This window comes from Bipolaris victoriae, assembly GCF_000527765.1.
Source record: "Bipolaris victoriae FI3 unplaced genomic scaffold scaffold_62, whole genome shotgun sequence".
NCBI classification, from domain to species: Eukaryota; Fungi; Ascomycota; class Dothideomycetes; order Pleosporales; family Pleosporaceae; genus Bipolaris; species Bipolaris victoriae.
The window spans coordinates 22,245-48,171 of record NW_014575330.1 but is presented as its reverse complement, the minus strand read 5'-3'; the positions used below and the strand labels follow the sequence as shown (position 1 = coordinate 48,171).

Genomic DNA, 25,927 nt, shown 5'->3' with positions numbered 1-25,927 from the left:
CCGCCATTCGTATCTCTGCGTGGCGGAGGCAGTTCAGAAGGTGCCAGTGAGGAAGATTCTCCAAGGTATATCTCCTTGCAGTCTTTCTTACTCCATTGTGAGAAAGCTTCTGACCTCTGTAGTGTTTCGCGTCAATCACCCAACGCTGCATCATCCCCCCATGTGCTAGGTTCATGTGCCATGTCGACACCGAATATGTCACTTCATACTACCTCGTCGCTATATACAGCTCTCAATGACTCCTTTTCACGTACGCCTTCATTCATGTCATCACCTATGTCTTCCATGTTTGCATCTCCAGATACAACAAAACGCTGCTCATCACAGCATGCTCGAGAACTACCACTACCATCAGGGCGCACTCTACCTGATCCAGAAACTGGTTCTCAGACCAGCCATTAGCACGGTGCGGCTGAGACGAATGAATTGGATCAACCAAACGTGCAACAGGGAAATTCGAGAAGTTTACAGCGGCAAGATGACTATGGACTGGTGCAAATCTCACAAGCAGAAGTAGCAATAGGGAGGCGCGCTCAAAGCCCGGATCCCAATCAAGGGCCAAACGATTCCCATCCGGCCTATATGACAGACGAGGAATTTGATGCTCTTCCGTGTTGGTCGGATGTCGAAGGTGATCCAACATACAACACCAGGTGTCATCTGAGACACGCTACAAGCGATTCAGTGCGTCCAATTGTACATGCACAGGCCTCTTTATCAGGGAAGTTCAGGCCGACGCCCCTAAACATTCCGCCTGGCTTTTCACCAACTCCGCAATTTATCGGGGCATGCGATACTGTATGGTTTTCATCATCAGACGAATTTGTCTCAGATAACCAAGATGAGCAGCCGCTGCCAGACAGGGCTTCAGCCACGAGCGTCTCCACAAGCCCGCGTTTGATTGGAACCATAGATGGAACTTCCTTCTTGGAGCTGGTCGATACAAGACTGCACTCACATGTTGACCGTGTACAGCATTTGGCAAGGCGTTCGAAATCTATGCAAGATAACCCGAGTGCCCTTATCTCGTCTAACACTGATGAGTGGAGCGTTTACCATATCGGGGATAGAATGCTACCACGAAACTTACTGCCTGAGCCCATTGCAAAGACTGAAAGTGGCCAAAGGGGAGCATGGATTGTTACTCCGGGTCGGCCATCAAAATCAAGTTCCGAAATCGCCAGAACATTGTCTAGTCGCAGAGCTGGAGCTCCTTCGACATCACACCTGAACGAAATCGGCCCTGAACTGGATAATTTGACACTCACTGATTCAGTACAACTTCGTTTACGAGGCGGAGCCGATTCAGAGGATGAAGAATACTCTGAAAAGAAATACGCACCGCCTTCATCTACACTCAGCTCGCTACCTTCAATAAGATCGACATATCCTTCCCCTCAAGAATGGTTACAGCACCTATTGCTTCAAGGTGACCACGCAACTACGCCCTTCGATTATTCGCGTGCTACAAGGATACTGGGTCTTGAACAAGGAGCATCACCTGGCTTCGTATCGTCAGCCACCTTGCAGGTGCCTGACTCTTCAAATACGCGTGGATCTGGTGTATGGTCGTCTTCTGAGACCTTGACAAATCAATCTCCACAGGAACGCATGCCAAACTATTCGCATTTACATCCATCACAATCCCGTTCATCCGCTGGCAGGGAGGATGGCGAACTTAGGCGTTGTCCCATGGTGATTCGCGAGGAACCTCCTCCTGTTATTCGAGTGATCCAGCCCCGATCAAGCGTATCCCAAACTGTCAAATCCAACTTTCAGGAGCTGCTTTCAGATAATGATCCCGGTCCACCCTACCCAGGCGACGGTGGCCATCTTCCCGCGCCACCACCTCTGGTAGATGATTCTCGCGATCCAGACATGGACCTTGCCCCCCGCATCGTCATGAATCCTAGCATGCCCACGCGTTCAAATTTACCGGTCGAACGATTTCTGCAGTTCCGAAATCCGAATGAGCCTATGAGAGCAAGGCAGAGCGAGGAGAATAGACAGCCGGCAACGACACCGGTCAATCATCAAACGACGCAGGCCAACAATCAAAGACGGGACCCCGGTGAAGCATCTAAGTTATGCGACTGCTGTGGAGATACTGCAGGGATGTGGTGGGATTGCTGCAGTTTGAGTTTTGAAGCGCTAGCTGGGTTGTGTGTTATCTTGTGACATGCGCTCGGTATTGATACAGCCAACTTGTTTTGTTGAATCAAAATACTGCAGGGAATAATCACTACTAGTATTGAATACAGTATTCATTTTTGATACGATTTTGGTGTCGATTATATCGCTTCCGATGATGCTTGCAATGCGTGATTCCCCTTTTCTCTCATCACTATCATCATCAGACTCCCTTGTATACCAGCAGTCATTCAACCACCAGCACGAAGAACGGTTTAGGAAAAAGGGTTCAGACATAGATAAGTAAGGCACAAGCTGTGCAAAATCGCCATTAATCTCCACGTACACCCCACTATGATGATAGAGAAAATAATGAGAGATACGTATCTAGCATTACTACATACAACTCCATGTCCCGCTTCCCCCCCCAAAAAAAGAGGGGGATGTGATTCAGCGAGGGGAAAGAGAAACGGGTTCGCACACCCATAGAGAACCATGATAAGCAGCCTTTGAAAACCACAAGAAACAGCAAGTTGATCCCCTCTAAAAAAGGCGTGAAATTTTTTGTTTGTGAAGCTTACAAAAAAGACAAGGAGGGAGAGGAAGAGAGGGTTCAACGTCGCATCATACCCGTCGTTAAAAAAGCCGTTAACACGAAACCGAAAAAGAAACAAGTGGGGGTATCAGAGTCGGTGAGAATATAGAGATGCGGCCGCCGAGAAAGAGGGAAGAGTCTTATGACTCGCCTCCAGTGGATGCTGCCGCACCTTCACCTGCACCGCCCCTGAACGAACCCCTTCCTCCTCGACCGCCACGAGCGCCTCGCTCTCCACCTCGTCCACCCCGCGAAGAGCCACCACGACCGCCACGGCCACCGCGACCACCTTCGCTATCAGAAGCACCTCCACTTCGGTAGCCGCCACCTTGAACACCGCCCCGGTTGCTGGCCTGCCAGTTACCAGCACCGTACCTGGGTTGGTTGCTGCCTGGGCCGCGTTCGTTATAGATCTTGACCGTCTTGTTCTCTGGTCCTCCCCTAGCATTCCTGACATCATCCGCAACGCGACGAAGAGCGCCATGCATATCTTGCGATGTGGGGAAGTGGGCGACAAAAAAATGTTTAATCTTTTCAATCTTCTCAATCTTGGACCGATCTTCCTCCGCTAGCAGGCTCTTGGCTTCCTCTTCGTCCTTGACACCGGCGATGAACAGTCCTTTGCTCTCTTTCCGCTCGACGGGTTCCCTGGGTGCTGGCGATGCGGCTTTCTCTGGGGCCGCGGTGCCATTGGGCTTGGCTTCGCTAGGAGCCGACTTCTCAGCTCCAGCATTGGAAGCTCCGTTGTTGGCTGGGGGTTGTGGGGTGGCGGCCTTGATGGGCTCCTTAGGGGTAGCAGCGCGTACGGGCTGGGTGCCGCTGTTGGGTTTCTGCTGAGGAACAGGTGGGGTGGCGACCGCTGGGCGAGGTTGCTGAGGGGCGCTCGTGGGGGGACCACCTTGACGTCCAGGAACAGGGGATGGCTGAGCAGAGGGGCTGGGGTTTACAGCAGCCGGAGGGCCGCTTGAAGTGTTGGCGGCCGCAGGCTGAGTCTGGCCTGGCGCGACCTTGCCACCTCGGTGGGCAAAGTTGAAACCCTGAGCCCTCATCTCAGTACCAATTCTGCCATTGTCAATATCCAGGACAAGCCATCCATAGGCAGCATCCGCAAGGTTGAAGTTCCACATGTTCTTGAATGCACTCTCATCGATAACGCCGCTTTGGGGGCCTGGAGCAGGACCGCCAAAAGGATTGCCGCCGTTGGCCACTGTGGGCATCTTGTTCACTATTTCAAGTGCCAGAGCGAGGAGGCGCTGCTGGGACTCGCTGTCGGCGACAGCAGGCTCGACTTCAGTTTTGACTGTATCCCAAACATCGTTGAACGAAGCCTTGGAAGCGGCGAGCTTTCCGCGGTAGTGGTCAAGGGTTGGGTTGACGCTAAACTCATTATAGGAGCTGCCGTAGCGGAAATGCAGACCAGCAGAGATGGAGAAGTCGGCTTTCAATGTGACAGACAGCTGGTTGAGCAGACCTTCACGCGCGGGGGAAGCATGGGTGACGAATATGCGGGTCTCGGTCGGGTCGTATACGCGGTTGGCCGTGTCGACGAGTTCGCCCATTTGCAGCAGGGTGGTCCACATTGTGCCCTGTCCACCTGCAATGGTAGTCCTGCCTTCGCCGTTGTCGAAGAGCTTGTGCATAACGACAGCACCGCCAAGACCGAGTAGTCGCAGCTTGACACCACCGACGTCGAGTAGCCGTGAATGCGCCTCATCGATGATGTGTAGGTTGTCCACCTTGTACTCACCCGACCGCAGCTTCTCAAGGACTTGGACATCTTCGCATGCTCCCCACACAGTGTATACAGGCACGTTTAGTGTGAAGGTCTTGTTTAAGAAGAGGGGCAATTCTGAGAGGGGCAGGTGTTCTCTTGCGAAGCGCTCCTTGATGGGAGGCTGAGGCGGTGCCGAGGCAATGGAGCGCTTGACCGTGTCTGATAGGAGCGGCGAGTACTGGGCTACGTGCTTGAGAGTCCTGGACCAGTCAGCTCTGAAAGAGGGTGATTGAGTACATGCGGGCACCTACTTCTCGGCAATGCGATCCAGCGAGCGGTCATCGTAGAAGCCGAAATCGCCAGTGTGGATGATGTAGTTTGCGCGGGCATCGGCGGCGAGCTGGTTCAGCGATTGCAGGTTTCCTTTACAACGTCAGTATATGCCATTGCACCCAAGACGAAGGTTGTACCCACCTCGAACATCGGCAATGCAGAGAACTCGTACGCTTCCTTGCTGGATCACGCGGCCCTGGTTGGGAAGCAGCGGGACAGCTCCAGGCGCTGGGCCTGAGGGGACACCAGGAGCGCCGCCGTTAGGAAGGTAATTGCCTGGGTAGGGGCGCGGCTGATTGGGAGCTTGCTGGACGAGGTCAGCATCGATGTCACATGTGGCGGTATCAGCGCGGGAGTGCCTGACGTACTGAAGCCATGGAGTCGGAGGCGGAGGGGTCAGGTAACGTGTCCGAGTGAGGTCTGCAGACGTGGTGATGGGGGGAGGGCGCGGGCGGGGCGGGGTAGGGAATTACAATGTAGGGACTAAGAGAGAAGAATAGTAGAGAAGGCCTCCTCGTTTGTGATGGCAGCGGCGAGTTTGTGCTGGCCGCTGTTGCTCCTTCTGTTTTTGCTAACAGCTTTCCGCCGCACAGACCCCAGCCTAGCGCGTCCTATCACCTTGTCCTGCACCTGGCTGGACCTCCCTGTGCCTTCGACTCTCTCTTTCGCGTCCAGCTCTGCATACATTCTCCATGTCTGTCTTTGCCTCCTTTTCTGCTCTTTGCAATCTCATGGCCATTGGCGCCTCGTAGCCCCAGTCTGCTTGTCTCTTGTTCACTGAGCGCCGCCTCGTTGTAACCATGCTGCTCGTCATGGCTACAGCATGGCAGCCAGCCATTTCCACCCCCTCTCCCGATTGAGCACCAAAACTCCCCATATCAGCGCCACCGCACCGGCAATTCACCCTGCTCATACTACGCGCCACTCAGCATGCAGCATTGATGTTGGTGCAGCTGAGGCGCCTTCGCTCTGAGCCCCAGAGCTGACCTTTCTGTCTCTTCTAAAATTTGCTCGAGTGGCCGGTCAAAGCTTCATCCAGCAAAGACAGGCCGTTGTGCTGCACAATGGAACACGCAACCAATTATGCTTTCTGCGCACGCACTTGAGCTGCATACTGCACGCAAGCAGCCTCCGGAGGAAGCCATAGCTCCTCCGGCCGCGCACTGCCGTCATTGGCTGCCAGCCTGGCTTACCTAATTCGCTGGACCCTGAGACTAGCGTAAAAAAAGTTCCAATCCCCACCTCAAAGAATGTGCGGCCCAGCGCTCTTCCTCCACAACTGTCAATATTGGTCTGCGCTGTTCTGCGAGAGACCACCCTAGGCAAGCTTTCTGCATACTTACACTGTGAGAGCGCCGCCATGGACGAGCAACAGTTTGTCCAGCTCCTCGAGGGCCTCTTGGAGCGTAAGTAGCCTTGCCCCGCCTGCCCATGATTCTCGACTGACAATTTTCCAGCCAACACCGAGCGTGTCAAGGCCGCTACTTCCACTCTGAACAAGAGCTACTACAGCTCTCCTGCCTCTCTCAATGCCCTGCTTCAGATTCTCTGCGCCCACCCCAAGCCTGCGCTGCGCCAATTGGCTGCTGTAGAGGCGAGGAAGCTCGTGACAAAGCACTGGGCAAACCTCCCCGCTGAACAAAAGGCTTCCCTTCGCAACCAGATCTTTCAATTCACACTCAACGAAGATGTCGCCCTTACCCGCCACTCTGCTGCCCGCGTCATTGCTGCTATCGCAGCCATAGACTTCGAGGATGGCGAGTGGGCTGACCTCCCGGGATACCTCCAGCAGGCTGCTACCAGCGCCAACGTCCGACAACGTGAGGTTGGCACCTACATCATCTACACAACTCTCGAATCGGTGGGCGATTCCTTCCCTGCTAAGCCTGCCGATCTGTACAAGTTGTTCAGCTCCACTATCCAAGACCCGGAGAGTGTCGAGGTCAGAATCAACACCATGCTTGGTCTCAGCCGCCTGGCCATGCTCCTCGAGCCCGACGAGGATCCCAAGGCGCTTGCTCTATTTCAGGCATCTATTCCTGCCATGGTCAACGTTCTCAAGGCCACCGTCGATGAGGGTGATGAGGACCGTGCTATGCAGGCATTCGAGGTCTTCCAGACCCTTCTCGGCTGCGAGTCTGCACTATTGGCAAAGCACTTTGGTGACCTTGTCAAATTCATGCTGGAACTTGCCTCTAGCACAAACGTTGAGGATGACTACCGCTCCCAGGCTCTTGCCTTCCTCATGCAATGCGTCCGTTACAGGAGGCTCAAGATTCAGGGTCTCAGGATTGGAGAAGAGCTGACCCTCAAGGCTCTGCACATCGTCACCGAACTGGGCGATCTGTCAAGTGAGGATGAAGATGTCACTCCTGCCCGCTCGGCTCTTGGCCTTCTCGACATCCTCGCTTCCAGCCTGCCTCCAAGCCAAGTCGTTATTCCTCTGCTCAAGAACCTCGGCCAATACTTCCAATCACAGAACCCTGACTATCGCCAAGCTGGTATTCTGGCTTTGGGTATGTGTGTCGAGGGCGCACCTGACTTCATTGCCACTCAGCTTCACGAGATCTTGCCCATGGTCCTTCACCTGCTTGAAGACCCTGAGCTCAAGGTCCGGGCTGCTGCTCTCAATGGTGTTGCGCGCTTGGCCGACGACCTTGCCGAGGATGTTGGCAAAGAGCATGCCCGCCTCATTCCCGCCATGATCAAGAACTTTGACCTTGCCGCTGGCAACTTGCAAGGCACAGAAGATGACCGCAGTCTCTCAATCATCCGTGGTAGCTGTCACGCTATTGACTCCCTCATCGAGGGCCTGGAGCCTGAGGATGCTGCTACATACGTACCTGAGTTGGTACCCCGTTTCAGCAAGCTTTTCCATCACGAGGACCTCAAGGTCAAGAGTGCTGCTATTGGTGCCGTTGGCTCCATCGCCTCTGCCGCTGAAAAAGCCTTCATTCCCTTCTTCGAACAGACCATGAATGAACTGTCGCCATACGTGAGGATCAAGAACAGCCAAGACGAGCTTGACCTTCGTGGCGTCACCTGCGATTCAATGGGCAAAATGGCCTCTGCTGTCGGCCCAGGGCCATTCGAGCCTTTTGTTCTGCCATTGATGGAGGCTTCTGAAGAGGCCCTACATCTCGACCACCCCCGCCTCAGGGAGACCAGCTACATCCTCTGGAGTACCATGGCCAAGGTCTACGAAGAACAATTCGCCAAATACCTCCCAGGCGCTGTTAAGGGACTCCAGGACTGCCTTGACCAAGAAGAGACTGGTCTCGATGTCGAGCTTGGGGAGGAGGCTGCCGATCTGGCCGGATCTGAAGTTGTCATTCAAGGTCGCAAGATCAAGGTTGCTGCACCCAGCGATGACGGTAGCGATCTCAACGAGGCTGCAATGGATGACGATGATTCCGATGACGACTGGGATGATCTTGAGGGCATCAGCGCCGTAGCCATGGAAAAGGAGATTGCTGCTGAAGTTTATGGTGACATCATCACTCACACTCGCCGTGAATACATTCCTTACATGGAGGCCACCGTCACCAAGCTGCTTGAGCTTGTAGACCACCCGTATGAGGGTATCCGCAAGGCTGCGCTTGGTACCTTGTGGCGAACATACGCCTGCCTCTTTGGCATGGCCGAGGGCGATGGTATGGCAAAGTGGAAGCCTGGTCTTCCTCTCGCTGTCGAACCACCAGAGGAGCTCCGCAAGCTGGCTAACCTCGTTATGACTGCAACCATGACTGTCTGGCAAGACGAGATGGATCGGTATGTATTCTTCAGTTTTTTTCAACTTTCTTTTTTTGCAAAGATGACACACTATTCGTTAATCCCAGCTCACTCCGATGCACAAAGTGCACTTGAGGTGAAAGCGATTCTACTTCTGAGCAACTTTTACATCAACTGGTTTTTTAGTCTATCTTCGAGAATATTGCTAACGCAACCCAGTGGCACTGTCACCGACATCAACCGTGATGTCGCAGCAACTCTCAAGCTGTGCGGACCTGCAGTATTGCTTACCGAAAATGGCACGGTGGTACCCGACATGTGCCAGCATCTGCTTGCTGTTATCACCAAGCGTCATCCTTGCCAGCAAGATCTCGGCGACGATGCTGATGAGGACATCCTTGACGAATCCTCAGAGTACGACTGGCTCGTCATTGAGACGGCGTTGGAAGCTGTCACATGCCTATCCGTTGCCCTTGGCTCGCAGTTTGCCGAGCTCTGGAAGATGTTTGAGAAGCCCATTGTCAAGTATGCCAGCAGTCAAGATTCAACGGAGCGAAGTGCCGCCGTTGGTACCATTGCTGAGTGCGTTGGCAACATGGGTGCTGCTTGCACACCCTACACTAGCGGCCTACTCAAGCTGCTTCTCCACCGTTTGTCGGATGAAGATCCCGAAACCAAATCCAATGCTGTCTATGGCATGGGTCTGTTGTGCCAGATGACGACCAACGATGACGAGATTCTCAAGTCTTTGTCTAGCATCTTCTCCAAACTTGAGCCTCTGCTTGGAGCACAGGACCAGGCCCGTCTGCTCGACAACACAGCAGGCTGTGTTAGCCGATTTATCAGCAAGCACCCCGGCAAGCTTCCCATTGCAGAAGTTCTTCCCCGTTTGGTGCAGCTCCTCCCCCTTCGCGAGGATTACGAGGAGAACAAGCCAGTATTCGGCATGATTGTCAAGCTGTACCAGCAAAACGAGCCCACTGTCCAGCAGCTCACTCCGCAGTTGATGCCCATCTTCGAGAAGGTGCTCAGCCCTCCTGAGGAGCAGCTGGAGGATGAGACACGCTCGCAGCTTGTTGAGCTGGTGCAGTACCTGCGCAAGTAAAAAATTTCGTGTTGAAAGAAGAGAAGGGATACCCGTCGAAAGACACCACTGATGAATTGGGCATGGAACGGCATTCGGGGCCATGACACGATAGAACATGACACTATATAGTATGAATTTATATTAGATTGATTACATGCTTTTTCTTACGCCAGTGTCCAAACAGTGTGTGATGTGAATGCAAGGCCAGAAAAGCAAAACAAATCAACATGTCACATGACGACGGGTTTAGCGTTGGTGGTGGCTGGCGCGCATGATCACGATTGCGGACCGCTCTCGTTCCTGGGCGGCGTTGCGCGTTCCAGCCAAGCGTCCGGGGCAGTGACGTTCATGACGCACCCCAGACAGTGTTTAGCTTCGCGCTCATGCCTCAGCGTACCATCATCTCCTCCCCTCCCCAACAATAACCCGCCCACTATATTCTTCTCCAGCATCTGCTGCACTTTTAGTATTGAATCAACTTGTTATCATCTGACTATCCGCTCGCTAGGTCGACAGAGCTCCGCATTACCGCCGCTCGCATCTTGCCGAGCCGAGGAGCTTCACAGAGCTGCATCTACCTCATCACCGCGCCTCACCCACACACGACCAAACCCATCACCAGCTTGCACTTGTTTCACTGAGCTTGCGCATATATCACGACGTTCAGCCGTGCTGTCGTCCTCGAAACACTTCGTCCATCTGGACCAAGGAGGCGCACAGGCGCAAAGCGTCATCATGAGGCAACGACACACACCGGGATGGAAGGCGATAACAGTCGGCCTGCTTTCCATCCTTGCTGGATCTGCTCTCGCCGGCCCAGACCTCACAGCAAAACATGAGAAGGGAAGGTGCGCAATGAGGGGGCAATGTGGAAAGCAGGGCTTCTTTGGCTCAGAACTGCCTTGCCCGGACAACAGTCCAGCCAAAACACCCGACGACGACGTACGCAAGAAGCTTGTAGACATTTGTGGCACGCAGTGGTCCGATTCAGACATTTGCTGTGACGAAGATCAGCTTGACGCCCTCAAAACGAACCTCGACCGCGCTACCCCCATCATCAACGCCTGCCCTGCCTGCAAGGAAAACTTCTACAACCTGTTCTGCACATTCACGTGTTCCCCTGACCAGTCAACCTTCGTTAATATTACTGGAACGGAGCCTAAGGGCGACAAATACTTAGTAACGGAATTGGATAACTTAATCGCGGACCAGTACGCGTCGACCTTTTACGACAGCTGCAAGGATGTCAAGTTCGGTGCGACAAATGGCAAGGCTATGGACTTCATCGGCGGTGGCGCAAAGAACTTTACCCAGTTTCTGAAATTTCTGGGCGATAAGAAGTTCCTAGGCTCGCCTTTTCAGATTAACTTCCCGCGACCATCTCAAGACCTCTTCCCTGGCATGACCGCGATGAACAAGCACGCCTATCCCTGTGATACCGAAGATGAGAAGTACCGTTGTGCCTGTCTGGACTGTGGCACGTCTTGCACTGAGCTTCCGGCTGTCCAAGAAGGAAAGCAATGCCGCGTCGGCCTGCTTCCCTGCCTATCCTTTGCTGTCATCATCATCTACTCCTGCTTCATTGGACTCTTATGCATCGCTGTGGCTGGCCATGTCGCATATCAGAAACATTCGAGACATAAGACTGAGCGAATGCGTCTTTTGCAAGACACGAGCCCCAGCGACGATGAGGACGAAGGTGATATAGTACATAATGTTGGCATGCTAGATCGCCCCACCAAGCACTACTTTGTCAACACCTGGTGCGATCGCATGTTCAGCCGTCTTGGATACATCTGCGCCCGTTTCCCAGCCATTACCATCATCACCAGCATCATAGTAGTAATCCTCATGAGCTTGGGCTGGATGCAGTTCCAGATTGAGACCGATCCTGTAAATCTGTGGGTCTCACCAGATTCCGCTGCTGCTCAAGAAAAGGCCTTTTTCGACGAGAAATTCGGACCTTTCTTTCGCGCTGAGCAAGCCTTCCTCGTCAACGATACACTCGGCAGTCCCGGTCCCGTTCTCAGCTACGAAACGCTTGATTGGTGGTTCGGTGTTGAGAACCAGATTCAGCGTCTCAAGTCTGCCGAACACGGTGTTACTCTAGATCAGATTTGCTTCAAGCCAGTAGGGGATGATTGTGTTGTTCAGTCCGTTACCGGTTACTTCCAAGGTGATTTCGCCAACGTCGTACCGAGCAGTTGGAAGGATGACCTGCTACAGTGTGTCGACAACCCATCTCAGTGTCTCCCCACCTTCCAGCAGCCACTCGATTCCCATCTTCTCTTCGGTGGTGTTGAGGAGAGCGTTCTTGACGCTAAGGCACTTGTGGTGACCTGGGTTGTACGAAATCATCCCAAGGGCACCCCCGAAGAGCAACGTGCAATGGACTTTGAAAACGAAATGAAGAATTACCTGAAATTCGTGTCCGATGAGGCCAATAAGAGAGGCCTTCGGCTGAGCTTCAACACTGAAGTCAGTCTCGAGCAAGAGCTCAACAAGAGCACCAACACAGACGCTAAGATCGTGGTGATCAGCTACATCATCATGTTTTTGTACGCATCATTGGCGCTCGGCTCAACCACACTCACTGTTCAGTCTATCCTCCGCAACCCCGCCAACGCCCTAGTACAGTCCAAGTTCATGCTAGGCATAGTGGGTATTCTAATTGTACTCATGTCAGTTTCTGCCTCGGTTGGTCTTTTCTCAGCAGCCGGCATCAAGGTCACCTTGATCATAGCAGAGGTGATTCCGTTCCTTGTCTTGGCCGTTGGTGTAGACAATATCTTCCTTATTGTGCACGAATTTGAGCGCATCAACATCAGCCACCCTGAAGGAACCGTCCCGGAACGCGTTTCTCGAGCTCTCGGACGCATGGGCCCCTCGATCTTGCTTTCTGCTCTTACTGAGACGACTGCATTCGCTCTAGGATGTGCTGTTGGTATGCCTGCGGTTCGCAACTTTGCCGCATACGCCGCAGGAGCTGTGTTTATCAACGCCATTCTCCAGGTTACCATGTTCATTGCCGTACTTTCCCTTAACCAGGAACGTGTTGAATCAAACCGTGCGGATTGCTTCCCATGCGTTCGCGTTAAGCGCGCTGATCCAGTCGGTATGGGTTTTGCAGTGGGAGAGGAAGGTGCACTACAACGCTTCATACGTAAGACATATGCTCCAGCAATTCTGGGTAAGAAGGCCAAGATTGGCATTCTCGCACTATTTTTCGGAATTTTCACAGCTGGCATTGCTCTGTTCCCCCAAGTTGAGCTTGGTCTGGATCAACGTATTGCTATTCCAAGCGATTCTTACCTAATCCCCTTCTTCAACGACCTATACAACTACCTTGATGTCGGTCCTCCGGTTTATTTCGTCACAAAGGAGCTCAACGTTACTGAGCGCAAGCCGCAAAAAGAGCTCTGTGGACGATTCTCCGCTTGTGACAGAAGCAGTCTGGCAAACATCATCGAAGCAGAGCGCAAGCGCCCCGAAGTTTCGTATCTTGCAGCTTCTGCCGCAAATTGGCTTGACGATTTCTTCCTGTGGTTGAATCCCGAAAACGAAAAGTGCTGTGTGGAGAATGGCAAGCCCTGTTTCCAAGATCGCCAACCATCCTGGAACATGACTCTTTATGGTATGCCTGAAGGCGAGGAATTCATCAAGTACTTGGAAAAGTGGGTTGAGGCTCCAACCACTGAAGATTGTCCCATCGGCGGAAAAGCTGCGTACTCGGATGCTCTTGTCATTGACTCCAAGCACTTAACAATTCCCGCCTCCCATTTCCGTACTTCGCATACCCCGCTGCGCTCGCAGAAAGACTTCATCTCTGCATACAAGGCAGCGCGCCGCATCTCCAAAGAGATATCGGAGGACGTCGAAGCCGAGGTGTTCCCATACTCGAAGTTTTACATCTTCTTCGACCAGTACGTATCTATTGTTCGCCTGGCTGGTGCTCTGATTGGATCTGCTCTAGCGGCAGTACTTGTCATCACGACCATCATGCTCGGCTCCATCGTCACCGCACTGGTTGTGACGCTGGTAGTTGGTATGACGGTCTCCGCCATTATCGGGTCTATGGCTGTCCTTGGTGTTTCGCTCAATGCCGTCTCACTGGTCAACCTCATCATTTGTGTGGGTATTAGCGTCGAGTTCACGGCACATATCGCTCGAGCATTCACTTTCCCAAGTCGTGCGACTATGGAGCGGGCACCGAGACACCGCTTCCGGGGCCGTGATGCCCGCGCATGGACGGCCATGGTCAATGTAGCGAGCAGTGTGGTCAGCGGAATTACCATCACGAAGATCCTAGGAGTAGGAGTGTTGGCTTTCACTAGGAGCAAGGTATGTGCCATCCGTTTTATATATCTTATATCAGTATATTGTGCGCATGAACTGACATGATTTGCTAGATCTTCGAAATCTACTACTTCCGCGTATGGGTCGCTCTCGTGCTTTGGGCCTCTACTCACGCTCTTGTTCTACTTCCTGTCCTTCTTTCAATTGTAGGAGGCAAGGGCTATGTCGATCCCGAATCTGAAGGCGGCCTCGAGCAAGACCTCCGCCGTCGGCAGTACCCTGCACTACTGGCTGACGACGAAGAATACGACAGCGATGACTAGGAGTCTGTCTCGTACCGTGCCATCGGTCGAACTGGGACTAGAATCAAGGATCTAGTCAGCAAGAAATGTAAACTTACTTATCTGCGTCTTCTGGAGTTATGGATGGGTCTTGGCGAAGGATTTTGGCTGTGTTTGGGCGGGGTTCGAGACGATCACGAGCAGAGGGACAGAGCACCGTCATTGACAGTACCTGATGCAGCAGATCCTCCAGCTCCAGCTCCACAATTTCCAACTACATTAGTGTCTGCTGCTGTTGCATCTGCATTTGGGACGGTTACTGACCCAGCTCTTTCATCTTATACCAGGACCGTGTCGACAAAGACTCGCACAGGTCTTCATTCTTTTCCAAGTATAGAAGAAATGGAGTCGTTTAGTTTGTTGGGACAAGGTGGCTCCCCCAACCTTGGCTCCAATCGTGACAACAACGATGACTTGTATGAGCTTTGAGTGAGCTGGTTGTTGTATTCTACTACGTAGACTATAGTTGTATTACTAAATAATAGCAGACTGTAGCGTACATGAAAAGGACAGAAAAATCAGTTGCTTATGTAATATCACATGTAGCTTCCAAGATGGAACCGTGATGGAAGCGCGTTCAATCCAAGAATGGATTCCAACTCCAATTCGATTAGGCTACCGTCAAATTTATCCGGTGTGGCTGGCGAGCGCAACAGGTGTTTTGACGAAATTGCTGGGAATGGCCATGAGGTTTCGTGTTGGCCGCCATTGTTCCACCAATCTCAGCAACGCATCTCGCTAGCCACATGGCCCGCAAAGAGATGACGCCTTCTCAGATCCAGCATCTAGCCATGCCACGCAGTCTGAGCACCACATGATGCAAGCTTGAGTGGATCTCGGAGGAAGCCTACGTGCGGAGAGACTGCTAGACTTGGATATGCCGCCGACCTGAGGCTCGGTGACGTCTCCGACCCCTCCACCCCACCTCCGACAACTTTTCCCCCAGACTACCTTTTAATAGCTCCCAGCACCCGCACTTTAGCTCATCACAGACTCTTTTACTTTTTTTTCCAAGATACCCCATTCACATTAATTGCAAACATGTCTCTCGGAAGGAAGGTTACCCTCAACACTGGCGCTACCATCCCGTGAGTACCTCAATAGCACAGTACGTACATATGATGACATTCACTGACTACTTTTTTTTCCAGGCAATTGGGCTTTGGTACCTGGCAAGCTGAGCCTGGCCAGGTTGGCGCTGCCGTTCTTGAGGCCCTCAAGGTTGGCTACCGTCATCTGGATCTCGCCAAGGTCTATGGCAACCAAAAGGAGATTGCGGAAGCCCTCAAGAAGGCCTTTGGTGGTGAGGTCCCTGGCCTCAAGCGTGAGGACGTCTTCATCACATCCAAGCTCTGGAACTCTCAGCACCGTCCACAGGACGTACCGGCAGCTCTCGACGACTGCCTGGCTGAGCTCGGCCTCGACTACCTCGACCTCTACCTCGTCCATTTCCCCGTTGCCTTTGACGAGCGGTCCGATGTCCACAGCAACCTCTTCCCCTTGGAGGGCGAGGATGTCAAGATGCTGGATGAAGTCTCAATTGTCGACACATGGAAGGCCATGACACAGCTGCCTAAGGAGAAGGCCCGCGCTGTCGGTGTCTCTAACCACACCAAGGAGCACCTCCAGGCTTTGATTGACGGTACCGGTGTGACACCCGCTGCCAACCAGATCGAACGTCACCCACGTCTCCTCCAGCCAGAACTCATCCAGTACTGCAAGGAGAAGAACATTCACGTCACCGAGTACTCGGTAAGACATGCTTTCCCTCCAACTTATCGTTCGAACAGCACTAACCCTAATTTCAGGCATTCGGTAACAACATGCTCGGCGTCCCTCTTCTCGTTCAGCACGACACCATCAAAGAAGTTGCCAGCCGAATTGGCGCTACCCCCGCACAAGTTATCCTCGCCTGGGCTCAAGTAGGCGGCCACTCCGTCATCCCCAAGTCAGTTACCGCCTCACGCATCCAGGAGAACTTCAAGGAGGTTGAACTGTCCGAGGAGGATTTCCAGAAGGTCGAGGAGATTGGAAAGAAGGAGCGAAGGCGATTCAACATTCCTTACATTGCCAACAAGCCCAGGTGGCCCGTCAACATCTTCGACGAGCCCGAAGAGAAGGAAGCGCCACACAAGGTCATTGTCTAGATGTCTGAGTATATGAAACAGAAATAGAATGATATCTCGATAGTGTGAACATGCAATGTTTGATTATAGAAAGTAATTTTATCTCATGTGTCGGCTCGCCCTATATGTGTTCGTCTCTCAAGTTACCGGAAGTTTCCAAGACTCTCAAGGCATCTGTAACTCATTTGTGATATAATAGCCAAGATTAAGGATTACCCTGGTACTGGTGAATATTCCCTGTCTGTGAAGGATCATATCAACTAGCACCAAGGTGAAGGTGTAACTAACGGCTTTGAGCGCACCGCACCGTAGGTATCATCGTCACGCATAACCGCTTTGACACCATGTGTTGCAGGAGCGCTTTGGTTCATTACTCAAGCTACTTGAAATGGTGTTCATACAGTTTGAATGACTCAGGTACACGTGTTCTCACAGCGTACCTTGGGAAGGCCTCACCTTGGCGCCTCTTGAATGATCTCATACTACCCTTGGTGAGTGCACCTTCCTGTCAGTGCAAGCGCACCAATGAGGCAAATAATATTACATTTGTATTGGAATTTCCCCTTCCTCATGCTTGGCGGGCGAGTGAGCGCTGATTGCATGTGATTGATTCCGCTTCACCTCCACCTTGGGTAGACAAAAACCTTTTGGGACCAAGACTGCCTCCGATCACCTTTCACTCGCGCTTATATCTCTACTTTTATAAAGTTAGCTCATCTGCGTATTGCTTCCACAAATCCGCCACACAACCAAAATTCAACCACTCAATTACTACCATGACTTTAGTCGCTGGCACCAGGGTGTCAAATGAACGCCTCATCTTCGTTAAGAACGTCCCAAGCTACGTCGCTGATGACCAGGTTGAAGAGCTGTTCTCACCTTATCGCCCGGTAAGTTACAAGAACATCTACAAAGGGAGCAGTATCACAACAATCGTCGTTGGCTTCCGGACCACGAGCGACGCAGCGCGTGCCCAGCGTGAGACAGATGGGAAGTGTCTAGGCAGCGCCATCATCAGGGTGGAAATGTATGAACAGCGGCGTTCGATCCGCTATATCAGAGATCACGGGTACAACAGTACACCATGGGATGTTGAGGAGGACGAGGGCGAGGAGGAATACGAAGAGGAGCCTTACGAGGAAGTCCCGCCAAAGGAAGCCACTGCGGGTTTCTCACCTTACTACCCAGCTCCAGTCAAACTGTCTAGTACAGCTGCACAGGGTACCACATGGGCGCACATTGCGAGCCGCCAACATACCCAAGGAGTGACTAATGCACCCGCCATCACCAAAGCAGACTCGGCGCCGAGTCCCGCTTCAACGCCCATCGCGATATCTGAACCAGCTGCTCATGATGAGACGTCCAGCGACGGGGCTCATGAACCAGAATCGGAACATCAGGTTATGAGGTGGAGCGAGATTCTCAGATGGGCGGAGCACAGCAGTGGCGATGGCATTCAAGAGATGCAGTCTAGGCCGTATGTACCAATTGATACAATGGTACGTATTCGACAAGTCCATTGTCGTGATTGTGCTTTTTGCAAGTCGATGGAGAGAGTGCGCAATGGGCGCGAGTAGTGGGGAAGATGATATATGGGTGGAGGCTGATTGGTGAGGCTGGGAGTTTCTTTTACGAGGCATACATGGTAAGTACAAGAAGGAGGTAATGATTGGAGACATCTTGACAATTTTGTAGCTTGTGAATAATGAGGGTGGAGAGATGGGTGGGAATAGAGACGGTGCATTGGTGTTTTGAAACACACATGGCGATTCGGGTACTAAAGGGTTTGGGCGTCAGCGGTGAGCGATAATTAATGGAGATCAAGTTCTGGAGCCGGGTTGCGATCTAAGGAGGCCGCCCAAGGTTAAAAGGGCGTTATCCAGATGTGTCACGGGTACACATAGCTGCTCACACGGGTCATGTGGTGATAATGGGAATTGGAATTTAGATATCCAACCAAATGCACTTGGCAAACCAACGGCTTCACCGGATAGTATCCAATCTGGGGCGTCATGAAAGGATCATTACTTTAAGGTGCTCCAGTTAAAAAATCAACAACCATCAGCTAGCCCTTCGCCCATCAGCGCATCATAGCCAAACAGTTGACGACTGGCTCGCACCTTTTCCGCTAGCTGCCGCGCGAGCCCTCAACGCCCTCAGCTAAAAAAAAATATCCAGATGCAGCTTTGTACGCGTACATTGGGACACGACAAAGACGGCCTCTTCAGCCGTACCCGCACATCAGATTGCGAAACCCCATTTATTACCAACCAATCAGCCACCGTGTTTCCCCTACTGTTTCGCATAGTCTGGCCTGCTGCCCACCCCACCCACCGTCCGCATGCCCACTCCCCGCCTCCCCCCCCCCTCCCCCTCGCCACCCCAATCAATTAATTCCGCACGGGACCCTTACTCCTAGATAAGCTTGCCCTTTCTCTCTCCCCTCCCCTCCCCGAAAGAAAATAAAGGACAAATCGGAAAAAGGGTAGAAGAAAAAGTCCCTGCATAAACATCTTTTTTTGGACCTTTTTTTTCTTCTGTATATTCCTGCAGTTACGTTGTACGTATACGTTTCAAACTACTACGTTACATAGATACATCTCTCTATCTTTGAACTACCGTTCCATCGCGCACCGCCGCACCCGCACCCGAACCAATCTTTTTTACCTACATAACTTATTTTCCCCACCACCAACCCCTCCCCCCCCCGCGCGCGCGCGCACAAAGAACCGCGGATAAAACAACAAACAAATACATAGCGCATACATCCACATATATCCCTTGAAGAAGCACGAAAGATGCCCCGCTTCCTCAAACGCATCTTCCCAGACCACCTCTTCCGCCGCGACGCCACCACCCACACCACAGACGTCTCGCACCTGCAGCGCTCCCGCCGCGTTCTCGTGCGACCATCGACAAATGCGCTGTATGAGTCTTCGGCGTCCAACTGGCGGCTAGGCGGTGTTTTCTACGAGGGAGAAGGCGAGAGCGGGCGCGAAGAGCGGCGCGCATTGAGAGACGGCGCGAGTGTGGCTGAGAGCGAGGCTGTTGTTGGTCTGGGAAGCGGGTATGGCGAAATACCGATTGAAGAGGTGCATGGGCGCAAGGAGAGTCGTGCGAGGAGACGGTTGAGTAAGAGGCACAGGATGCCTGTTTGAAAGAAAAAGGAGGGAGACGGGGGTTTTGTTGAAAGGTATGTATTGTGTTTATGTTGGGGTGGGGACATGATGTGCTGACGGTGGTGGTTATAGGTGGTGTGTGTGTGCATGAGATTGAACAGCCATGTTTTGCGTCACTGAGGTCGCTGGAAAGGGGGGGTGGGGGCAGTATTGGCGCTTTTTGGGAATTTTCGACCAAAGAAATGCGCTATAAAGAGTTACAGGCGGAATAGCTGTACGCTCGCAGCGCAGTGGTCGAGGGCGTAAAAGGCGCGTTTGCTGAGGTGCAAAGAAGCGCGCGGGGTTACGGTAGTACCGTACCCATGGCAATCACGGGATCAGCGCTTGACCCTCGATGGAAGTTGTTGCGGCGGTGAGTTCGCAACAACGTCTCTTCTGGGAATGAAGCGGAAGAGGGCGGAAGTTGAGGGCGCTTTGTAGGTTTTTGACCGCCTCGCTTGGGTTTGGCTGGGTCAGCTGGGGGTGAGTGGTTAGTGTAGATGGGGGATACCATGCTCGTACGGGGAAGGACATGCTGTGTAGCTAGGGTACGAAGATAGAAACGCTTGTGAAATTTGTATTTTGCTTTTTTTTCTTATGCAACTAAGCTGGGTTAGCTTATAAGCGTGACTCGCGAACCAAAACGTTGTGTGAATCGCTGAATATTTGGACTTTGGACCATTTGGCTAGTTGTGAGAGCTTTCGACGGCTTTGATCAATTCTCTTGACCTATCTATTTCTTGTTGTTGTTTGGGTAGAAAGTTATGAATGCGAGTATGATGGGATTGGAGGAAATTGCATGTGATATCCGGCTAAACTTGCTGGCATTATTGGCGAAGATGTTAAGCGATGGATGTTGGTATAAGCCCGTGGGTTGAATACATCTGAATACGACAGCCCATATCGAATTTATTCACAGTGTACCACTGATTCCAGGCTGTTACTCTTTGCACCCAAAATATGATTCAGAACCATTTGCGCTCGTGATATCATAATGGGTTGACTCGTCTTTCTATGGGTCCCATGCTGTTGGTACCGATTATACTATCTGGGCGATTCGAGGCCACAATAGGTAACGGAAGCTCAGTATGTGGCTCTTTAGATTCAAAGTCCTGTGGGTCTGGCACAGCGATATGTTACTGTAGATTGGCTTTGCGTAAATTGAACCGAGTAGTCATGCCTTGAGGGTATATGCAAGTTTCAAAACATGCGTTTACTTGACTGTAGATGGCTGTGAGTCGGACTAGTAGTAGGCATTTTGGGGTGGATGATATGCGGAACGGGGGAGTTGGAAGAAAGAAGTTGACACGGATTGTGCGCCTTGGTGCAGGAGGTGCGTGGATATTGAAGCGGCAATGGAGTTGGGTGATGCGAGGTTGGAACATGGCAAGCTGTAATTGGCTAGATTGATGCTTGTAATGGGCTTACTGCTTACAATGTTCTCTGGACAACTCACTTGATTTCCACATGAGCAAAATTGCTGATTGGTGTTTAGGGCAGATGCATTAGACGTCCTTGATTATATGCTTCTGGTTCTTCTGTATGTGATACTATGATGACGCATGGTAAATGGAAACAGCTAAATAAGCTATTGGTAGGTAAACATGTGGTTCGAAGAGTCATCTCCCTCCAACGAAGCAAGTAGCCAAAGCTACACCCTATGCATTTTTATTACAGACGTCCGGTCCTATAAAGGACTTCATCTCAAGCCATTTTACTCTTGTTGATTATGTATACTGATATAAGCATTCGAACGATCAATCTTCAGTCCGAGGGTCACTACACGACCGAAATAATCATCCTTCATTAGTGAATGAAGATTCCATTTGTTCAAAACATTTTCCGTTCATCAGCATTGTATTGCTCTATACTCGAAATATTCTATAGGTGAGACAGTGATAATGACGTACAGCTGTTTTCGCAGGTGTATCTGAATCTTGGTTGATCGCAGCGTATGATGGAAGTTCTGGAGTCGTCCTTGTCTATAAGCTTCGCTACGTAGTCAATGCCGCTGATCTCACTTCCCTTGAAGTTCTCCAAAATGAAATATGTGGTGTTGGTGATGCCTTAGGGATAACTTGGATATGCCCCCTTACCACATACACACCAATCAGTTCATTCTGGGCATAGGTAAGGATGGGGAGGGTTAGAATAGAGACTAATAGTATTTTACTACGGGATTCGATTGTTGAAATGGGTTTGGAAGTCTGGATGTGGAGTCTGAAGATTATTTCTTTGTTTTGAAGGATGGATTCACTGTATGCGTATGTACCGTCGGCTTTATCATCACCTCTGTTCAGTAATTGGTACGAGAGTCTAATATTTTGAATCTGCTGTATGTTGAGTTTCGTTCTATTCGACACGACTTCTCAGTGTGAGTTGACATATTTACATGCAGATGCCGTAGTGGTGATGTTCCTGCGCTATGAATTGTTGTCGGATGAGAGCCACTCATCTTTTGTTTGCTGTGTTACTGGATTAGAAAGATCATCTCAAAAGCAATGGAAAACGCAGCCTACAATCCTTATGTTTTGACGGGGAGCGACAGTTCAGTTCGTTGTTAGGTCAACTTCAACGCGTTTTTTGAACTATGATATCGAACAAAGTCAGGAATATAACTCAAAGCCCAAACTGAGTTGATTGGCAGCGGGATAATGCGGAAAGGGTTGTTTGCGGAGGAGTTGGCCGAATGGAATCGAGCTCCAGAGATATCAACCAGTTGTATGCACGTGCATAACTTGTATATGTTCCTAATTGTGGAGCTGAGGATACTTTTCAACTTCAGTTTGACTTGTCCACAAGAAATACGATCGTCGTGAAAACATCTGGCAGATGATTAAAGGGGGCCGATGGTGATAATTGTCCACGCATCACGTCCTGATTTGAGCACTAAGCTTCGATCCCGTGCTGACGATAGTAAGAGCCGCCAGCCGATCTCGACGGATGTGGACGACCGATTTCCCAAATCGGGTTTTAGCGCAGAGAATTCAGCTCGAGGTTTCAGAATGAGAAACTCATATCGCCAGTCGAATCGAAATGTTGTGTTGAGTAGGAGTGCATTGGTCAGATATCATGTGTTGGCTTTACAGAAGTGCTGTTTATCCACTTCGAGTATGGAAGTTTTGAGGTCGGCAGTCATGATGTCGGGGTCTGGCGTACCCTGCGGGACGGATCATAAATGTTCCTCAGACATCGAGTCATGGGTATCGATTCCATTAAGCGTCCGTGTACTGCGTGATACTTCGCTTTTACAATGTAAAGCGAACCGAGGTACATAAATCTCCTTCTCGAACTTAACCCGCATCCTTAGTCATCGGTACCAGTGCCATGACCCGACGGCCGTGGTTTCTCCCGGTGGATAAGTGCTCTACCACGATGTGTTGAAGCAACGTGTGGATCCACTAGCTGAATATCGTAAACCAAAAAACCCTATTAGTTGAACGGAATAGTGTTTAAAGAAAGACCAGGGACAGTCGCAAGGTTGCGATCATCGATCCATCGACGGTATGTTTGTTCAATCACCTTTTCGAATATGTTCCATAATTTTGTGTCATCCGCTACTGATATGTTCATCAAGGCCGCTCGAGAACGGATGTAAACTAGAGTATAATATTCATCGGCGATGATTGCATTTCAGGGCGGGATCGGATACTTCAACGTACCGCACGAGCTGGGTCGATATAAAGACTTTGGTTTTTGACCCGTCACGCGGTCAATTTGCGCAGATACCATGTCCATGCGAGCATTGGGCGGCGGGAGTCTGGGCTTTGCAGTAGCCTGTTATACGACAGTATATATAGCGCCAAAACAAAAACAAAACGGCTGATGCGATTGAAGTCCCCAAGACATGGGATGGTGGTTGGAGAAGGCTGGGTCGGATAAGACTTCCAAACGCGGAGGGGAAACCTTAGCCAACGTACGTATGTATGTGCATACACTATGCCCACACAATAGAGAAAGAAATTCCCTGATAGGCACATACGCGAGCTATCCACGTCAGTTTTTCCTGCGCCCATGTTCTTTGTTCGCAGAGTGGTCGTGGGATCCCTGCACAATGCTCGAATGAAGCACCTTGGCGCTTGAACATATCAGACCTGCTATCGCGGCAGTTTTTTGCGAGATAACGACTAATACAACCCCCTATTGGGGAAGGAGATATCATTTGAATGACATGTATCCAATGTGTAACATCTGGCCGAGTATGCTGGGTACCATGAGAGAGCAATGTAGGTTCGTCAGGATAACGTCGGGACTGCTATAAGAGACCTAGTCACGGTCCGCTTGGCCATTGACACAATAACGTTTTAGTAATACTAGGATCCACTGAACATTGAAACTTTCTTTTCATGCAAAAGATTCTTTTCGCTGGCCCAGTTTTCACCTCCGATATAGCAAAGCAAGTACCATGATCAGCCGTTCGTATAGCTTTAATGAGGGAATGTCCAGCATACTGTACCCAAGATGTGTATACGCGGGTTGGCGTTGCCGAAATGACATTCCGCGTACGTCTTGTTTGTATATTAGTAGCATCAATCCGACCAATTGGACATGTTTACTTTGCTACGACATACGATACTAGGCCGCCCTTCCCGGCAAGCCTCGCCGCTATCTTCCGACAAACTTACGGCTGACAATGGCTTTTATGATCCGGCAAGGACAGTGATTCTGTGCAAGTGTCATCATGCTTGTGGCCGGTTCTCGGGCTAGAGACGTCCGCTCTTGTCTCGCTTAAGAATGTTCGACATGCAGGCTAATGACGCACGTAGCTGCACCCGCGAGTGTCCTAAGTGCGGACTTTGTTCCGAGCTAATGACGCCGTTTTTTGAGTTCTACAAGGCGGAGATTTTTCATCTCTCTTCTGCCTTCCCTTGGTTTCACCTTTGGTACCGTCTTGACCAGGGAAAAGGACTGTCCCGGAGACCGGTGGGCGCTTCTCAACACTCCAAGGTTTCGTCTAGCGCTGGGCCGCCACGTCGGCCACTCTGAAGTTGCGGTTCGCGCTGACCAGGTCGTTGACCTCTGCCGTGCAATAGAACTAGTCCAAGACTTTGATGTTGCTCTTGTCTCGTCGCTCTCCACTTTGCTGATCTAAGGGTAATACGCTTACCATGCATGTGGTATCGGTCCTTCTGACTACTAATACTCGCTCGTCACCGCTCATTCGACTGCTGGACTCTGCGACTAACAGGTGTTGCGACCCAATAGACGGGACATGGTTTTGTTATTACAATCTGTTACACCAATTGGGTGGATACGGCGCCCAGTGTTTTGATTGATACATTCCCACAACATGCCAGTGGTAAGGCTGGTGGCGCTGGGTGTATAGTAGCCATCTTGTGCATGTGGACGGCTCGAGACAGCACAAGAGTCCGCTAGACCACGTTCAGGCTCGATACGCTTTGGTGCCATTTTCCTAGGCTCGATGCTCAATGACATCTTCAGTGCGTACCGAGCTCATACTTTGCTATACGCACCGAAACCAGCAGCGATTTCCGCGTCCGGAGACGAAGCCTTCAACGGAGGCTGACCCGCGCCCCTCTTTGTGCAGTACATAGTTTGGAATATGCTTGACATGTAGGCGCCACTATGGCATCTCCGCCGTATTCTCTTTGCCTAAACTAGATGCATGAGATATCTCGGGTTGACTACGAAAAAAATCCTGCTGTTCCCTTGCTCCTCCGGATCAGCGTATTGTTGTCCCGGCCACTTCAGTGACCCAAGACCGTTTTGGCTGCTATATTCATGCAATACACACATGGACTCGGCAGCCCTCGCATTGACAACACACATCTGGCTGGTGGCCCATCTTCTTTGTCTTTGATCACTGCTGCACACCGTCATCGGTCTGACAAGCCACTCGTGTATCCGTTAGCCAGAAACGACGCGTGGAATCAGCCAGAACATAGACTTGTACCCTGATCCCTCCTCATTCGTGCATATGCGGCTAGACCTTGGTTGCATGTAGCAGTTTCCCGTGCTCGAGCGAGCTTCTCCCAGCAGGCATGCGCATGCTTCCTCCATGGTAAGGCGAAGGCGAAGGCGGAGCAAGGCTTTCAGCCTGAGATGCCGCCACTCCAACCGTCCCACCTATACTGGGCAGATTGGCCACCAAGACGGGCGGGTCTCCTCTTTTGCCTCTTGGAGACATCCAGTCCTGATGGCCATACCACCGTAGATAAGGTCGTACCTGTGAAGTCTTTGCAACCCCTTATAGCGCCCTGTATCTGATAACTACACCTGCTAGCTTAATCTAATCCTTCTTCACCGCCGTCGAGAGCACTCAGTGTCTCGATGGACGTGTATGTAGTTCCCCTCATGTGCGCCAGCCAACCATCTCACTCATCGAGCGGGGACATGCACCCAGGCTGGCGAGGCCGATTCGACCCACTGTCAGTGGCACCCGCCAATCCGCAAA

General features: G+C 51.4%; 9 protein-coding genes across 9 annotated transcripts; 6 read left to right on the top strand and 3 right to left on the bottom strand.

Annotated features, from left to right (window-relative positions):
• Positions 1-1,071: 1,071 nt before the first annotated feature.
• Positions 1,072-2,178, top strand: COCVIDRAFT_28077 (hypothetical protein; the record flags this gene model as incomplete). The annotated part of the gene is made up of 1 exon (XM_014699418.1): positions 1,072-2,178. One exon carries the CDS (start codon positions 1,072-1,074, stop codon positions 2,176-2,178), a length of 1,107 nt encoding a protein of 368 aa, XP_014554904.1.
• Positions 2,179-2,865: 687 nt separating this feature from the next.
• Positions 2,866-5,149, bottom strand: COCVIDRAFT_17433 (hypothetical protein; the record flags this gene model as incomplete). The annotated part of the gene is made up of 4 exons (XM_014699392.1): positions 2,866-4,699; positions 4,751-4,862; positions 4,914-5,079; positions 5,141-5,149. 4 exons carry the CDS (start codon positions 5,147-5,149, stop codon positions 2,866-2,868), a joined length of 2,121 nt encoding a protein of 706 aa, XP_014554878.1.
• A 983-nt stretch (positions 5,150-6,132) lies between these two features.
• COCVIDRAFT_103802 (hypothetical protein) lies at positions 6,133-9,609 on the top strand (the record flags this gene model as incomplete). Its single annotated transcript, XM_014699417.1, has 3 exons — positions 6,133-6,178; positions 6,230-8,543; positions 8,724-9,609. 3 exons carry the CDS (start codon positions 6,133-6,135, stop codon positions 9,607-9,609), a joined length of 3,246 nt encoding a protein of 1,081 aa, XP_014554903.1.
• Positions 9,610-10,326: 717 nt separating this feature from the next.
• Positions 10,327-14,210, top strand: COCVIDRAFT_28074 (hypothetical protein; the record flags this gene model as incomplete). Its single annotated transcript, XM_014699416.1, has 2 exons — positions 10,327-13,932; positions 14,001-14,210. The coding sequence occupies 2 exons, from the start codon at positions 10,327-10,329 to the stop codon at positions 14,208-14,210; spliced, it is 3,816 nt and encodes a 1,271-aa protein (XP_014554902.1).
• Positions 14,211-15,269: 1,059 nt separating this feature from the next.
• Positions 15,270-16,375, top strand: COCVIDRAFT_17431 (hypothetical protein; the record flags this gene model as incomplete). The annotated part of the gene is made up of 3 exons (XM_014699391.1): positions 15,270-15,316; positions 15,380-15,980; positions 16,037-16,375. The coding sequence occupies 3 exons, from the start codon at positions 15,270-15,272 to the stop codon at positions 16,373-16,375; spliced, it is 987 nt and encodes a 328-aa protein (XP_014554877.1).
• Positions 16,376-17,130: 755 nt separating this feature from the next.
• On the top strand, positions 17,131-17,931 carry COCVIDRAFT_103790 (hypothetical protein; the record flags this gene model as incomplete). Its single annotated transcript, XM_014699415.1, has 1 exon — positions 17,131-17,931. The coding sequence occupies one exon, from the start codon at positions 17,131-17,133 to the stop codon at positions 17,929-17,931; it is 801 nt and encodes a 266-aa protein (XP_014554901.1).
• A 1,221-nt stretch (positions 17,932-19,152) lies between these two features.
• Positions 19,153-19,512, top strand: COCVIDRAFT_39237 (hypothetical protein; the record flags this gene model as incomplete). Its single annotated transcript, XM_014699414.1, has 1 exon — positions 19,153-19,512. The coding sequence occupies one exon, from the start codon at positions 19,153-19,155 to the stop codon at positions 19,510-19,512; it is 360 nt and encodes a 119-aa protein (XP_014554900.1).
• A 3,306-nt stretch (positions 19,513-22,818) lies between these two features.
• Positions 22,819-23,528, bottom strand: COCVIDRAFT_39236 (hypothetical protein; the record flags this gene model as incomplete). Its single annotated transcript, XM_014699413.1, has 3 exons — positions 22,819-22,941; positions 23,221-23,289; positions 23,433-23,528. The coding sequence occupies 3 exons, from the start codon at positions 23,526-23,528 to the stop codon at positions 22,819-22,821; spliced, it is 288 nt and encodes a 95-aa protein (XP_014554899.1).
• Positions 23,529-25,456: 1,928 nt separating this feature from the next.
• On the bottom strand, positions 25,457-25,660 carry COCVIDRAFT_103768 (hypothetical protein; the record flags this gene model as incomplete). The annotated part of the gene is made up of 1 exon (XM_014699412.1): positions 25,457-25,660. The coding sequence occupies one exon, from the start codon at positions 25,658-25,660 to the stop codon at positions 25,457-25,459; it is 204 nt and encodes a 67-aa protein (XP_014554898.1).
• Positions 25,661-25,927: the final 267 nt, after the last annotated feature.